The following is a 17085-nucleotide window of genomic DNA, read 5'->3' on the forward strand; positions in this document are numbered from 1 at the left end:
TACACTGTTTGGTTTTGTGCTTGTTTTAACAGAGAGTTTCAGCCTTTTCTTATTTCCTTCCCTCTTTACCTCCCCCAAATATTCTAATTTCCATTATGTTGTATTTGGTAGGAAAGATTCTTGGTGGGAAGTATATTGTAAAGAGCTATAATTACTCTTTTTTTCTGAACTTTTTTTTGTAGTACAAAGCTGTTCTAAAAGGTACTCAGCCCAGTTTCTATGGCAATTCTTCAATGTACTTTAGATCTCATTTCTCATTACTGTGGAACTTGAGGGAAAAAAAAAGTCAGGAGAAAAACAATTTAGCCCAGCAAGAAGTGGTGCTTTCAATACTGTTCATACCATGCTTTTTGCTGTACTTTTGTGCAGTTATAATTATCTTCCTTTTTAATTTTCAGGAGCGCTTTAGTTACGTTTGCCCTGACTTAGTAAAAGAATTTAACAAGTATGACACAGATGGTACAAAATGGATTAAACAGTATACTGGAATTAATGCTATCTCAAAGAAAGAATTTACCATTGATGTTGGCTATGAGAGATTCCTGGGACCAGAGATTTTCTTTCACCCTGAAGTAAGTTCATTTGARTGTGTTCAGTTTTTGTGTTAAGTACATTTTAATGRTACCATATTATATTTGTAATGGTAGCATGTTGCATTTGTAGCTTGCTGAAGAAGCAGCTATCCTGATTTAAGTTTCTCTTTGTTTATAAATAAATGCAAGCTATTATTATAAGTTAGGGTGATTTTAATTTTTGATTGTTGATAATCTGAATACAAATCTATATCTAAATGCAGCATGGTATTTGGAACTCTTAAATAGACTGCTTAAAGCTTATTTTCTTCTTGTCTTTTTTAATGCATTTCTAGGTCGTACCACATTTATTTCTTGTACCATWCCTGTGTTTAAATCAAGGAAATTTAAATATGCTGTCCTCTTGCCTCTTTGTACAGTTGATCTCACTCTGCCTGTAATGTTGAGGAAAAAAGGGAATAATGCCTTTTTTTTGTTTTGTTTTTTTAATCCCTATGCATTCTACTGTCACACTTTTTCCTTCATGCTAGACTGTTTTGCTCCATTGTTCCATGCCTGGATAGGGTGTGTATCCCTTGATATGTTACAGTTAACAAGATAAGAATGGCTGGCAAAATATTTAATATAGGTGTATTATCTTTTCAAACCTTTTTCTGAACAACAGCAAAAAATCACATCTGTTTCTATAATTAGTTTGTRCTGATCTTTAGCACAATAGGAACATTCCTTCTCTTCTCCCTATCTTTTTAGTTCCAGCTCTGACTTTTCTGTTTTTTATTCTTGATCTTAGTTTGCTAATCCTGATTTTACACAACCCATCTCAGAAGTTGTAGACGAAGTTATTCAGAATTGTCCCATTGATGTTAGACGTCCTCTCTATAAGGTCAGTAGTTGTTATGTTATATATGTATTTTTAAAGTACTTCTTTAACACACCCCATCTCAGTGGGGTGTGTTAAGATACAATATTAAAATTGGCTGTGCACTTAAAACCATTTACAAAATATTTGTGAATTCATAATCTGTCAATTTTAAGCATTAGATAATTTAAAAATCAAAGTAAAAAAAACAGTAATTTAGTTAATTTAGTGTTTAGAATTATATTTAGAATCTTAGAACTGAATACAGTTGGAAATCTAAGTTTCCAGAAGTGATCAGTAATTTTTGTAACTGCCTTGATGTGTTTTAAAGAGCTGTGGTGTTCAGGAGCAATGAATGTGTGTCCTGGACTGTTTTCAAATTGGAAGTGCYGTCATGCTGCTCCTGATGGAGCAGCAATTGCCTTTGACAGTATCTGTCAATAAGAATTAACTGTTAATTAGTTTTAACTTTTTTCATATATATATTTCTACATATTCAAAACAGAATATTGTCCTCTCTGGAGGCTCAACCATGTTCAGGGACTTTGGGCGCCGCCTGCAGCGAGATTTAAAAAGGACTGTGGATGCCAGACTGAAACTTAGTGAAGAACTTAGTGGTGGCAGGCTGAAGGTGAGTTCTTGTGGCCAATGTACTTAATAAGYATTATTTACTGTCTCATTAATTGGAAAATGTACAAGTAATGTACTGTGCTTTTTTGATAAAAATGGAAGTTTTAAATGAAGTATTAGAAGCTTTACAGAGATCCCTATTTTTGTAGTGAACAGAAGGCTGTGGAAGACGTAGCATCCTTTTATCATAGGATGCTACCATACTATTTCCCTAGACAGGCAGTTGCACTGCTGAACTGCTTTTATTGATCTGAATCACAAATTCTTAATAAACTTAATAAAAGGATAAAGATGTGAAATGGTTGGAGAATCTCCATTCTGGAGAAGAAAGAAAAAAAAAAGTGTGGGTGTTTTTTTTTTTTTTTTTTTTTTTTTTTTTTTTTTTTTTTTTTTTTTTTCCTTCTTGCTGGATCTGCATTATGTGCACTGCCACTTTTGATAAATACAGGTTAGGGTATAGTCTTTTGTAACCTTTCTGGTTGTGAGGGATGGAAACTTGTCTGGATATAGAATCAAAGAGAGCAACTAGAAGGAGCTTTGTAGTTTGGAAAAGTAGAACTGGTTGTATTGATAAATTCTTGGTCTGCAACTARTGCTTTATTATGAAGTTTAAAAAACATATTAAATTTAGAGAGGACTAAGTGTTTGTCTATTCTTGCAGTTATTTAACAGTTTCTCAAGAAACTTAGTAGAAAACTGAAAGTGGATAAATTGGAGAATAGGGTAGTAAAAGTGTGTATTTTCATATCTGGCATTTAAGAAAATACCAAATTATGAAAATCAGTCTTGGAAAATACACTTAATCTAGTTAATGCCACCAGCAAAAGTGAATTTTAATGTATTCTTTTTTTTCCCTCTCTTTTTATTTTGAATAGCCTAAGCCTATTGATGTTCAAGTTATCACACACCATATGCAAAGATATGCTGTTTGGTTTGGAGGATCTATGCTGGCTTCCACAGTAAGTTGGCTCTAAAGCTGCATGTGTTTTAGTTCTGAGCATGCTTTTGGAATTTTTTTCTCTCCTTTGCTTTAAGTGCAGTTGGAGAATCTCTGACAGYCCTCAGAAACAAATCATAATCTCTGCCCCTTAAGTTTTTTCATTAGACTTGGAAAACGTAAAATGAAAGCGTAGTTACATTTTTTTTTTTTTTTTTTCCAGTATGAGAATTTTCAAATGGGCCATTTTGATTTCTTRGCCATATAGGTTGTTTGCTTGAATCTTTAGATACGATGTAATGCTAATTTCAGGGTTTCCAGATTAGTTTTCTTCTCCCTTTCCCCCTCTCATTTACGACATGAATATCTATGTTGTTAAAATATGGTATGCACAACACTGACTATCTTCTCTCTCTTACAGCCTGAGTTCTACCAAGTATGCCATACCAAAAAAGACTATGAAGAAATTGGTCCTAGCATCTGTCGTCACAACCCCGTGTTTGGAGTCATGTCTTAAAGCTGACCTTGGAGGGGTCAGGGCTAGGGAGGCTGGGAGGAGGTGTCTCTCTGATTACTTGTTTGTCCGATGGCCGGTATTAAGATAACAAACATGACTTGACAATAAGAAAAAGACCAAACACAGTTAAACGGGAGTATTTTAATAAGTGTCTCAACATGCGGATGTAGTGGAAAGCCAAAATGATTGTTTTTTTTCTTTAGATTTGATTATTTGAAACTGTGCGTAACAAAACATAAAAGTGGATTTAGTTCTTTCTGTGCCCTGATATTTTGTATATTAATGAATTATCCAAGATTTGATGGGATTTGGCGGTGTGTAGATAGTCAGCTCTCTAACGCTTCAGTTGCAGCCTTTCAGGGGTGCAATGCAGGAGCTTGTTTATATTTCATACTTTTTTATACTTTGAGGAAAAATATGAATTAAACTGTAATATTTGAGGGGGAAACAATTACCAGTCACCAACTTTAAATTTAAAAACAAGTCATATGACTCATTAAACTAGTTCTTACAAATTATGACCAATCTAAATCCTGGGTTCCATGCAATACAAGTGCTTTTGGAACTGAGAAGCTAGTATCTTGGATTAACCAATGCCTGCTAGTGCTTTCTGATTACTTGGTGCATTTTCATTCTATCTCTTGCTTTAAAGAAAAAAAAAATAGTAAAGACAAGACTGTTGGACCAATATAGCAGTTCTGTAGTGTCATTTCTAATTAAAACCAAATAATGAGATGATCAAAATTGGTGTATTTAAAACCTAACACCATTCCAATAAAGGCACAAAATTTCTTTTTATATTTGTGTCAGACTTGTTAATCTCATTATGTGGAAAATTTCTACATACCCACGCTGGCTTTTGAACAGTAAGATTGGTTTGTTAGATAGGTGGGATGTGCATTGWATCAGCTGAAGTGCGAGATGTTTGGAACTGCAGCTTATCTGGGTGGCACTAGAGCACTTACTAGATAAACCCGACATCATCTCAGTTGTTAGATTTCTTCATCTATTACTTCCTTCTGTAACTTTTATCACTTCCTTTTCAAGTGGTGGTATAGAAGAGACAGCTTTGCATTTTAAATCTTTGGGTGGTATTTTTTAAATTGTTTTTTCTTCAGGAAAATACCCTGTAGATAAAACACAAACTGAAAATGCTCCTTTTTATCCTTCATAGGAAGAAAGCTTTCAAGTGTTGAATGACATTATTTTCAATTTCTGTTAATATTTGATGATAGTGATCTCTTCACACCTTTCTGAACTCACAAATACAGTTGCACTTGTTTACAGAGAAGATCATGAGAGGGAGATCTCTTGGTATCTTCTCCTGAATTAAGAATAGATTCCTCTTTATTTATTTTTGTTTTTTTTCTCAAAGAGAGAAGCTTATTAACTGCCAGAGCTTTCAGTTACTTCAAGGCATGGTAAATGAGACTCCAAAACAAGAAATATGAAAAATTACTTTCACAACAAGCATTAGAAAACTCCACATGTGGAAATTGAATAAAACCTTGGTGCAAACAAGAAAATGTTAAATAATTTTATTACTGAATAATGTTATTAACCTCTCCTAACCTGTGAGTGTGTGTACCTTTATGGTTTGTGTACCTACCTTTGAGAGTTTCCCAAATGGTGGCTTTCTGAGCCGTAAGTGGGGCTAATTCTTGGCAGCCTCAATSGCAGAAGTGATTTGAGCACTTTGCTATAGTGCTGAAGGCAATGTGAACTGCAGAAGCAAAAGCAGACGAGGGGATCCTGCAGCCTTGCAGTGACTCTAATGCATCCACCTGGCTTCCACCCTGTGCTCCTAGAAGGAACGTTTTCTTGGTTGTGATAAGAAAAGAAAGCAAATACTTGCATGATATGTTAAAATGGCTGAGATAACAGAGGAGGTGGGTGGGGGGAATAAGAAATGACAACCTCCATCAAGAGATGATAATGTCTGATAGGCACAGCTAGATTTGTTACCTCTTAAACTGATGTTCTATAAAAATACCCACGATAATGTGTGTGATAAATGTGTGTAATAGGGAGCCCTCTAGAGGAGGATTGTGTGTCTGGCCCAGCAGTAACCACTCACTGGTTATTAAGAAATAGTGCATCAGCTTAGACAAGGCAGTTCTTACATACACTTTTTTGAAAGGAGAGCAACTTCACATCTGAACTGGAAAGCTTTCGGGCTGAGAATGGGCCAACCTGTCAAATGGGAAAGAGAATGAATTTTGCATTTGGGGAGTTTTTTTCAGGGGGGAAATGCAGGTACTGTTGAGGGGTTTTTTTATGCTTGTTTCTTTTTCCCTCCATCTAACCGGAGGGATGCTGCCTGTCAAAGCTGTTGCAAATTTCATCTATTTTTGTTCAGTGCAGTTTTGGGCACCTTCTGCACAAAATGTATCCCCATGTACAGAGCTAGAAATCTCATGCCCCAAAGAGGACAGTGATTTTGCTGTCACTRATGGAGGTTGGCTCTGAGAAATGAAGGTGACGCATGTGCCCTAACTATTGCTTAGCAATCCGTGCCCTGCCTGACTTCTTGGTGACAGAAGTGGATAATTTGATTCATCTGCATGCAGGTTACCCGTAAAATCAGGCACAGATGTTTAGTCTTTCACTTTGGTCCGATATGTGTATGTCTTTCCATGCATCCAAGAATGGTGCTTTAAACTTCTTTATAAACATTTGAATGAAAGAGGAAAGGGGCAAGTACACATACTTGTGTACTTGGGGCTCTTACGCATACACCTTTATACAACTTTAAAAAAAAAAACCAAAAAAAACAGTAACTGGAAGGAACATTAAGATTCTCATAGAATGAACCAAGTGTGAAATTTTTAAGATCTATTTTCTAATTTTCATATCATGRATCTTTGCCTTTTCTGAGCTAACAGCCCTGGCTCATTTTTGCTGCCCTGGTGACCCACACAACCCTTGTTCAGCATTTGTTCCTGCCTTGGACTGAGCAGAGAGAGTCGTCAGTACTTGACCACGGWGGACATAATCCTTGGTTATGCCGTTCTGACCTGGAGAGACCTCCTTGAAACCAGCTTGTATCTGTGTTCCGCCCCCTTAATGCTGATGTGGAAACTGGCCTATGATTGCTAGTAAGAAAACGGAAGRGTTTCTGGGGTTTATTAGCAATGAATCCCTAAGATCAAAAAAACTCTGCTCTTAGACTTGCATCTTCCCCTGTTATGGGCTGGTTTGAGCTCAAGGTTAATCGCAAAAGCACAAAAGTTTYGGAAAAGTAGAATGAAATAATGCTTCCCTCACCTACGGTTTGCTATTGGGAGAATAGATAGCGAAATCAGTTGTTGTTTAGGATGGTCAATTTAATCATGGAAAAATCCATGGGAAGTTTGAGGTCAGGGCTGCCTGCACTTGGCACACTTCCCTTGTTTCTGATTTATTCTGCTGGAAGAAGCAGAAAACCAGGTTTAACTGGCACTCTGTGCTTAAAAGCTCTTATTTATGTGCAACTGGATTTAGAGGGAATGACAGGTCACTGCCACATCAGCCTGGCTCATTTTACCTTTTGTGAAAACTTGCTTTTCTCCTGAAATCCTTGGGTGTTTGAAAGGTTTTCATTAAAATTGTATCTGAAGGTACCTTCATGAAAACCCGAGCGCTCAGACTGAAACATTCTTCCTTTGAACACTCGTGATCCAACCATTAAAGTATTGTTAAGATGAATAATGCAGTATTTGAAGAGCTGACACTGCATAATCAATGTAATTGGCAAAAAAGGGGGTTTTGAAAATCGTTTYGATTTAACAGTTTTCCTCTAACAACTTAAAGTTTCAGGATGACCCAACGTAATTATTCAAGGAATTAAAAAAGTAAGTCTGGCAATTAACGTGTCTGTTGCTGTCTCACCAAAAGCATGAGTACAAACCATGCCAGAGGAGTAATAGTCTCTGCAGGTTTAAACACCTGAGGAATCTCCTTGAAACTTATTTTATGGAATAAAGACGGACTGACCGTGGGCAGCGGCTGGGCCTGCTGAGCCGAGCGTGATACTGCTGCCAGCTGAGGGGAGACCCGTTCTGAGCTTTTTATCGTCTCTTGCAAAAAAATCTCTTGTAAAATATGTTTTGATGCTAGAATTGAGGTCGATATGTTGGGTGTTATCATCAGTCAGGCAAATGTGATGCACTGTAGGGGCTCTACAGAACATTGTTCAGCTGGGAAATCCCATCCTGTCTTCTGGGCTGCAGTTTCTAGAACTTGGCTCTTGGCACCGCAGCTCCCTTTCCTCACTAGACCGCTGCAGTAGCAGCTCTGAGGGGCTTTTGGAGGCCGTTTTAAGCAAAACAAATAGATTAACCTGTAAAAGAGAGAAGACTGTGGTCTCCAGCTAGAGCAACTGGGCGATATAACTCCCAGCGCCTTCAAAAAGTCAATGATAACATGTGTTTGTGCTTGCCATGGCGGGTAACGAGTGACGAGAAAGACTCGTGTTCGTGGTCACCACCATTGGGACTGAAATAGAAGCAGTTGGTGGGACGGGGCTTCTGATAAGTCCTTTTTCATGTGGGATAAAAAGAAATGGCCTCTGCCCTGTGCCCCTGCCRTGTCAGACGGGCAGGCGAAGGTGCCTGTGGTCGTTTGCACCATGGGATTTGTGGGTGCTCCCTGATGGTGACACCCTGGGTGCTGGGCACACGCATGTAGGAAGCGATTGCTTGAACTGTGTGTATTATAAAGGATATGTATCAAGTATGATACTATATAAATTATGTGTAATTTCATGGTATAATTTATAGCGTATATTTTTATTATATAAATGTACATGAAATTTGCATACGTATTACAGAGGTTATTCGAGTCTGGAAATATCCCTGTGGAATTCCGCGCGCGGGCGCAGGGCGGCGCTGGGCGCGCGGCAGCCGCGGCCCCCCGGCCCGGCCCTTAGGCTCCAAACCCGGTTCCTTCCCTCGCTTCAGGAAYCGCCTTTCAGCGCCTTTCCCTTGTGCCGCTGGCTTGGAATTCCCAAGGGCGCCGGTGCCTGCGGTATCCGCCTCCTGGCAGTATTTCCGAGACGGGAGCCGCTTGTTTTCTACTTGTAAAATCCACGTGTTTTATTTGCATGTTTTTTCTTCAGTTCCAGGCTAGGAAGCGTTCAGGAAGCTCTGCAGCRTTGGAGCCTGTTGCCGTGGGCCGAGTGGCGCCGTCTGTCCGAGCCCGGAGCGTGCAGCCGGTGTCGAGACCGGGATCAGCTTGGGACTGATCCATCTGCTACCGCAAGCCTGAGCTGGGGGCATCGCTCAGGAAAACTGGGAATRTCGGAGCGGACAGGAGGGAAGTATAGGCTCCTACGGGGTCGCTGGCATTAGCTAATATGTATGGGAGAGCTCAAGGTGGCCCAATCCCAAGGAAGGGGCTGGCTTTACTGTGTGCCCCCTCCGCTGGCCCAAGAGCCAGGTTTTGCAGCCAGGTAAATGCCTGGTATTTGTTGAAGCTGCCTGCTGCTTTGGAAGCTGGGCTTAATTTTGCTGGGCAAATACCTGGGAGCAATTCTTTAAATTTCACGCAACTTTCATCGTTTTAGGACAGGTCAGTGTTAGTTGCTTAAGCACATTGGGTGTCCAAAAAATAATAAGGGAAATTTCATTGAAAATCTGCTATTAAAAACTGCTTGCAATGCTTGCATGCACGGATACAAGAACGTTCAGATATTTAGACGTTACAGAGGTGATCACAACAGTGAAGTGTCTCTAGTTGATCCTGACCAGGATGGAGGATCAAGAAAGACAATTTCGTAATGTCTGGAAAATATCTCAGTGACCGTTGTGAAAAACACAAGGTGCTTTTCAGTCCTAAATGCCTAAGCCAAGGTTTTGAGCAGGACATCAGGATGGCATCTAGCACTGTGTGACCAATGCCTTGGCCTTCTGCTGTCTGCATCAGTGACAGGTCTTTATGTGCACAGCAAATATATAGTGGAGTTTCTTTTCAGCCTTTTCTACTGCAAAAATAACTGAAAACTATAACCGATAGAGTCTGTATTTCAGCAGAGCAATAGGTGCTTGCTGCTTCCTACAGTGAATAAAAAGCAACAAGGGAATACAACAAGAGGCAACAGCAGAGATATGAAAACTAAATTAATTTTTTTTATACAGCCCTCACATTTATCTTAATAATAGCCTTGGATTGCCAGCAGAATAGCACACAGACTTAAGTGAGCGTATAAAATGTTCTTGTTAGCTAGGTAAACAGAAYTGACTTCTTCATGTTTTTATATTGATATGAAAATTGTATGCAAGCAGCCTTGTAGGGAAAGGATGCACTGGATTGCACAGCATGAAAACAGGTCGTGTGCATCGGCGTAGAGATAGCAGAGATGCTGATAGCTGCATACCAGTCCTTTTTAAGTGTGRAAAAAGAGCATTAAGATAAGGTTGAGAGCCAGGGTATCTGGGACCCGTGGCGGCATGGGCTGCTCTTGTCTCTGTGCACCTATTAACGGGCTTCACGTGCAGCTGAGCTGCAAGAGAGACCTTGAGCCTAACCAATAATAATCATAATCACTCATTAGGGAATAGAAACCATGGGAATGTGAGTACAGTGTAAAGCCTTTTGCTAGATGGACTGCACAGCCTCGGTGCATCCCAGGGGATTTCATAAATGTAATGGAGCTTTCGCACCTTGGGAGCCAAGGCTGCAGCTGCAGCGTTCCCTATCCATCATGGGATCAATAGTGCCGTTAAGTAAAAATCACCTGCAGATAAAGAACACGGGCCTGGCAGTGCACCTCATCCCTCAAAGAGGAAACAGAATAATAAAAATAAAAGAAAGGCTTGGCTGGCAATTTTCAAGTTTATGGCTGCGATGGTGCTTTTCCTAGGAATGACCCAGCAGTAAATCGTGGTAGTGGTGGCACGGATATTCTCATGGGCCGTGGGAGCCTCTGCAGGCACAGGGCACAGTTGTGCAAAGTCTGGTGCAAGACGCAAAGGCAGTTTTCAGAACCCCTTGGTTGCCTTTCCTGGCCGCCTTGCTGCAGGGCACCATCCCTCTGCCTTGCAAACCAGGTCCTAAGATTGCTGCAGCAAAGAGTAGCCCTGGAGTTCTTCTTTTGGGGAATCAGGGAGTTGGATCTCAGCCTTCTTCTTGCTCAGCAAGGACCGAGCTTAGAAGGGCCCTTTCTCATCCCTAGGGAAGAATAGAACAACGCATGAAAGCTTTGGGTCATAGAAACCCTCTGAGACAGTTTTTGGTAAGGGCTGGATTTGTAGCATATGCTTAATAGCAACAATTTTATTCCCCTCTTTGGTTTCCCTGTTGGCAGCTTGATTTTGGGGGCTGCATCTTCAGGGAACATGTCAAGAACAAGATCTRGAAGAGGGTGGTGAAGGCTGGCAGTGCCAGGATGGCCAGGGACAGGTGGTGCTTATGGTGGTTGCCACCTGGGTAGGTGTCGTGAATGAYCCCTAGGGGTGTGTCGCTCCTAGGAACAGATGATAAAGCTGGGATATAAAAATAATCTTCTTTCATTGGGGTGTGATTCATCCTTCCTTTCTAACTGGCCACAAAAATAACTTGGATGAATTTCTTAATGTCTTTCATGGTACCTTACCGTGCAAGTTTTTATTTGTGTTTGATTCCAAAAYAGCTGCTCTTATTTTCACGCAGTGTGGACCTGCCAATGGTTAAGTGACAACATGGAGTGGGGAGAGGCCGTTGTCAGAAATGTGCCCAAAGTACAGACCAAACAAAGCAAAACTGTGGGGGAAGAGCTCCAGGAGCTCCTCTCCTCTCCAGGAAGAGGCAGGCACAGTGACAAGGATCTCCCCTTGGCACATCTGGACTTGGAGGCTTTTTAGTCCCTGAGAAACTCTGGATCTCTTTGTCCAATATCTTTGCTTTGATATAAAACTTTTTATAGAGGTCAGAGGCTTGCAGGCCTGAAATTACTTTTCAGACATGTGCATACCCCATAAGACAGCCTAGTTCAAAAAATGACTAAACCTGAGCTAAATCCTTTGTCCTTCAAGCATAAAGCAGCTACCAGAGCCCCTCAGTAAGCAATTATGGCCAGAAGTCGCTATGTTAAACAAGAGCCCTCTGTAAAGGGAGAGACTTTGGTTTGGTTCAGATAGGCCCAGTGTTCTTTTTTGGGTGGGAGTAAGTAAAATAACATCGTGCCTTCCTGYGAGACAGTCTCTTTGTTCTCTTGCACTTCCCAAAGAAAACGGARGAACTGCAGGGAATAATTTTATAGTTGACTTTGACATTTTTTGGAGAATTTTATTAGATTTTACATTGTTCATATACAAAAATAAAAGGTGGGGCAGGCTGTTTAATACAGATTTTTTGCAGTTTTGATTTTCTTATCCTCTGGGCTGCTGCTGTGCGTGTTCAACATCCACACTGAGCGCCCATTCACCTGCGTGTTGCAGCTGTCTCCATTTCTGAGCTGAGACCTGTCCTTTCTGAGTCATCTCCGTCTGGAACTCACTGCTTTGGATTGAAGTCTGGGAAATTAACTGCAGCACTGGTGCAAACCCAAATTTCACAGCCCACTGGGGTCCCTCACTGCCTAGCTCTATGTGTGCCTAGCTGCCAGGGATGTGACTGCTTGCAGGATGAAATGGGGCTTCATTGCCCCCCTACCTGCCAGCCTGGGCCTCTCTCCAGGTAGGAAATAATCTYGAAGACACAAAGATCTCATGCTAACATTTCTATCTACTTCTTCTTTCCTTTTGCTTCAGTTTTCAGCACTCATAGCATTCATGGTAGCCTAGAGAAGATGAATGGCTGAAACCCATGAGATCTGCTAGTAACTGCTTAATAACAGAGTGTTCTTAAATGCTTCTCTGACACTTCCAGTTTTTTATTTATAGAATGTGAAGTACATGCAAATACAGTGTCTTTGGGGTTGCACGATGAGCTCCAGAGTGTCGGCTCATCTGAGCTATAAGTCTGTACGAAAGCAATGCACACTGTCTGCAATAGCATCCCTGTTGTAATAAACGTGGGGTAATAAATGTGGTGTRTTTGCTTTTTCCATGCTTTCCCTCMTTCATGATACTGCAGGTTCCTGCTATCCCAGCCGGTAGAGCAAGGTAGACCTGGCTAGAAATATCTAGGAAATTTCTAGACCTAGTCTAGAAATATCAGGAAAATGCTGCAGCTTTGGGCGCTGACTCCCTTGCTGGGGTAAGAAACAGAGAAAACCAGCCCCCTTGAAAACAACTATGTTAATCACCAGCTCAAATCTGTCATACGTGACTTCCCATCTTCTAGTAACTTCTAAAATCCTGCATGGAAGCCACACATGGGTTTATTTGCATCCAAAGCAATTCCTAAAGCATGGAAAGCAGCCAGCACGCAGGGAAATAAGGAGCTAGACACAGTAGCTAGAGGGGAAGTGCAGGCAGCGCTGCAAGGAGGCGACTTGTGGCCCCAAAACAGGGAACCCCCAAGGTCATCTGTTGAGTAGTGAAAGTCATGGAGACGCCAAAAGTTGCTTGAAGAAGGGGAAGGCCACTAAAGCCAAGCCTTGCTTGCCAAGTGATCTGCCTATTTGGGCAAAATGCATTTAAATACATAAAGTAGGAAGGCTGATCTGTTTTAAAAAAGGATGGTGTAGAGCACCAGTGGGGATATAGCAGAAAAAAACTAGAAGGGACAGCCTTAAAGAGTTTAAATTGCTTATATTACCAAAAAGGACCCCAAGAGGTGACTCGATTATGGTATTTACGTAAATCCACGGGGAAAAGGTAACGGCTGCTGTAGAGTTAAGTGGCTCGAGGCAAAAAAGCCTAAAAGGAGTGAAAGTCGAAGCCGGATAAATTCAAAGGAGAAATCCAGTTTAGTTTTGAGTGGTGAGGATGATTAATTGCTGGAACAAATTACCAAGCAGAGCAGTTGATTCCCAGTGTCTTAATGCTTTCGAATCAGAGCTGCTTGTCATGAGTGGGTGTCTCCAGTTCAGCAAAAACTATTGGGCTTAATAGAGAAGTAGCCCAGACCTGACGTTTCTCTGCAGGAGGGGTCGAGGTGTCACAGATGGACAAAACCCTCCTAAAATCCTCCCAGGTTTTAGGTGTGACTAATTTCCCACAGAAGCAGCTCAGTGGTGGAAGGATGTGTCTGTGCCACAGCTGGAAACCAGCCAGTGCTTCCCTCTTCCCTGCGCCCTGCGCCGCCTTCTGCCTCGTTTGGGCTCATAAAGAAATTTAGGATTTCATTAGTATGGGGATATTCCTGGCTGTGGCACTTGCTTGCATTGGTTATGGTGCAAGTCTGGGTGCTGCAAAGTGTCCCGAGCTTGTCATCATCCCCATTTCTCATGAGGGCCTTCAGGTGGATGTCCCTTGATGCCACCGAGCGGTCGCTTTCACCTTATTTTATATCCAATTTATGTAAGCGAGCGTTCAGTCTTTGTAAAATTTCAGCAGCTGCACAACATCTAAACACACATCTAAAGCTGCACAACATTCAGCACAACATCTAAAGCGTCTATCCATTTATTCTCATTCTCTGTGTCTATGCATACACACTTGTATCAGTATAGGCACATATAGATATTTGTTGTTCTTGTTTTATCAATGTTTAAGAAATAGAACGATGCCATTACAACAGGACTTGTTACAGTAATTGTAGTGTAGGTTACCAAAGATGCTTATAGRGAAGATCTTTGAGTCACCTTGGTTATTTTCCAAAAGTTCTGCTGTGAGAAGGAAACCATGAGTATCATCCTTGAACTCCTTTCCTCTTCCACCAAAAAAAAAAAWAATAGAAAATGCTGTAGTATGATGAAAAGGGAGAACTGTGGCATTTAAAATGTTTAAAGTAGTCTTTACATGCTGCTCTCAGCTGGTGCTTGATACCATCCATAGTGAGAGGTGTGGGCACCTTTGGTGCTATTGAAACTCTTTTCATGTATGTATGTGCACAGACCGAGGTGCTGTTTGTGCCTCAGAGGAGACGGGATCAAGGGATGAGCTTAGTCCACAAACAGAGCTGGGAAATGCCTTGCAAAGAGAAAGAAAGTGTTCCCATGACTACTTCAGGTAAAGCAAGGGGCACTGGACTTAAATTTTAGCAAGCTGGACTTAGACACTGGGAAGACTGAAGAAGTTCTTCTGCACTAGCTAAGCGCAAAAACACTCTGGTTTGAGGAGGAGCTCTCAAATTAAATCATAAAGTCATAAATATCCCATGAAAATACAGCCCATATCAGCACTTCTTGGGTTGTGAGCTGGTTAATCTGCTGCTCTCCCTTGACTCTGCACAGTGGGCAAAAGGATTGGATTGCACAGCAGGGCTTTCTTCTTTYTCCGTGTCTCTCTTCCATTTGAACCAGGGAGACTCTGGGACGTTTATGCTGGGATTTGAAGACCAAGTTAGGCAGACGTAATTCAAAATTACCTACCAAGTGGAAATCTCAGGAAAAAAAARTAAAATAAAAATAATATAAACAAAGAAAGCCTCATTCTGGTCTCAGTTCCACCTCCACAAGCATTTGGAACCCGTAAGAACCTGACCGCACTTGTGGGCCTTCCTAACTTGCAAGATTGGAAACAAATTATCCTGAATATGGGATAGCAAAAACACGGAAGTTTGGGAATGGCTGGAGATAAAGCTTGGAAAAGGATAACAACCGTTTTCCAAGGAAATCTGCCCAGTGGCAGATCTTCCAGAGATCGAAGGATCTTGGCAGGGTCTGCCTAGAATTCAGCTCCATTCTGCTCCAGGAACCATGCCGAAGATTCAGCAGAAGTTTGTTGAGCTCAGAGTGTTGAGAGAGAAACATCTCAGTGTTCTGGCCATCACTGTCTTCTGATGAATGTTCCTGATTAAATTTGACTGGTTTATGGCAATAGCTGTTTCTTGCCTSTGCTCTTGGAAGTGCATTATTTAATAGCATTGAATTCCCTAGGAATCAACTGGGGCTTTTGCTATGAYGAAGGGCTCCTACCCCCCGAAGCACTGAAACTTGTGTATTCCTTGGAGGTTTTCCAGGCAAACGCTCCTTGCACCAGCTCCCATCCATTCTGAGTTATGCCAGAAMGGCAGCCTGAGGTGCTGTGAGTAAGGACATATTGTCAAGACAGAAGGGTTGATCATCCTAAACAGTATGTCTCTAGTGGCAGGGGATGCAGAAGTATGAAACAAATCATGCTCTAAATTATTCAGTAAATTTATTGCAATAAGATATCCACTGTTTCAGCATCTTCAAAAGGTACCTTGCCTACCTAGGGCTCGCCCACGCTGGTACTGGTGGAGATGGGGGTRCCTGCAGTGTGGTGTGTTGGGCTGGTGGTGCAGGAGGTGGCTGGGACGGCAGGGTGGGTTGTATCCCTGCAGTGGGTGGGAAGACAAGGAGATTCCATCGTGCTCCTGGTTGTGGGAGGCCTGGATCTCCATGATCCCTCTTGTACTGGTTGGTGATTCACTGCCTTTTCCCTGGGTATCTGGCCTCAGATTGGTGCTGTGGTTGTAATCAGASAGTAGGGTGATCTTGGGGCTGTGCTGGCACAAATGATCAGCATGATTAAGTCTTCACATCCRTGGGTGCTCCAGGAACTCCCCCAACTGGTGGCTTTGGTGGAGAGGAGATAATTGACCCMCGAGAGACAACAGAAGAGCTGGAGACCAGGAGCTGCCACCTGGAGCAGCTGACCGTCCTGCTGAGGGGATRCAATTCCCTGTGTGAGCAGGACCCCAGGCAAAGGCCCCCCAGACCTTTCCTTTTTTAACAGCCCGTCCAGGAGTGTCTGCAGACCCACGTATTGCTTTGCTTGGATTGACTCTTTCYGGAGAAGATTGGTGTGCTCTTCCTTTGCCAGGCTCATCTAACCTGCTTCGCCCCATGCAGCCTGCGTGACAAAACACGGAGGAGATTTACTAAAAAAGAGTTGAGACCAAGCTGTTAGTTATAAATTTAAAAACAAAGGGTTATAGGTAAACAACTAGAAGTGCAATCTCAGCTGAGATTTAACAAGCTGATAAGTTTCTCCTTGTGCAGCCTGTGGTCCCTAAATCACGTTACTGCCACTGGAATGAAGACTCAGGGAATAGCATGACACTTTGTCTTCTGGATACAGATCTCCATTTGGATCTAAACTCAGCCTGGAAAGTTGTTAACCTCTTCTGGGTCACTTCATTCTGACCGTCAGCTCTGCTATCACTTGTTATCACCCCCTGAGAGTTAACTCAGCAAGGTATATCTATATATCAGTGAGCACTCCTAGAGTGACCTTGCTAGAACCTGGTTGTAGGTGACCACCTCCTCTTGTTCCCCTGCCCTGTGGTTTAAAGTGCTCCTTTGCTTTATTCCCTCTTTAGTTTATGCTATGTCATTTTGTGATTTCCACAAATGTGGAAATGTGATTTCCAAAATGTGGTTTTTGAGAGACTGGGTTTAAGAAAACAACCTTTATTTCTTGCCTGTACCTGAAGGTGTGACTAGTTTAGGTCTTTTATTCCTTGATTGTCCCTAATGAGCCTGGTAACACCTAAGGAGCAGGTGAGATGATTGCCCTTGGGGCTGTTCCCAATTGGGCCATTAGCTCCCCTCCTGCAGCACAGCTGCAGGTACTGGGAGAAACAGGGAGGGCTGGGGAGTTTATAAGCACATCTCAGCCCGTAGAAGGCTTTTTTG

At 41.8% G+C, this 17085-nt stretch overlaps 1 protein-coding gene across 2 annotated transcripts in view; it reads left to right on the forward strand.

Moving 5' to 3' along the window:
* The window catches only part of ACTR3 (ARP3 actin related protein 3 homolog), a 34863-nt gene extending 30589 nt beyond the window's left edge, over positions 1-4274 (forward strand). For both annotated transcript variants that reach the window (XM_026040850.1, XM_026040849.1), the window contains exons 8-12: positions 399-572; positions 1324-1416; positions 1898-2023; positions 2898-2981; positions 3381-4274. In XM_026040850.1, coding sequence (XP_025896635.1) covers positions 399-572; positions 1324-1416; positions 1898-2023; positions 2898-2981; positions 3381-3476 — 573 coding nt within the window. In that variant the 3' untranslated portion in view covers positions 3477-4274. The remainder of the gene's footprint in view (positions 1-398; positions 573-1323; positions 1417-1897; positions 2024-2897; positions 2982-3380) is intronic.
* Positions 4275-17085: the final 12811 nt, after the last annotated feature.

The sequence above is a fragment of the Nothoprocta perdicaria genome, unplaced genomic scaffold (genome assembly GCF_003342845.1).
Source record: "Nothoprocta perdicaria isolate Ctin4 unplaced genomic scaffold, notPer1 scaffold_27, whole genome shotgun sequence".
Classification (NCBI taxonomy): domain Eukaryota; kingdom Metazoa; phylum Chordata; class Aves; order Tinamiformes; family Tinamidae; genus Nothoprocta; species Nothoprocta perdicaria.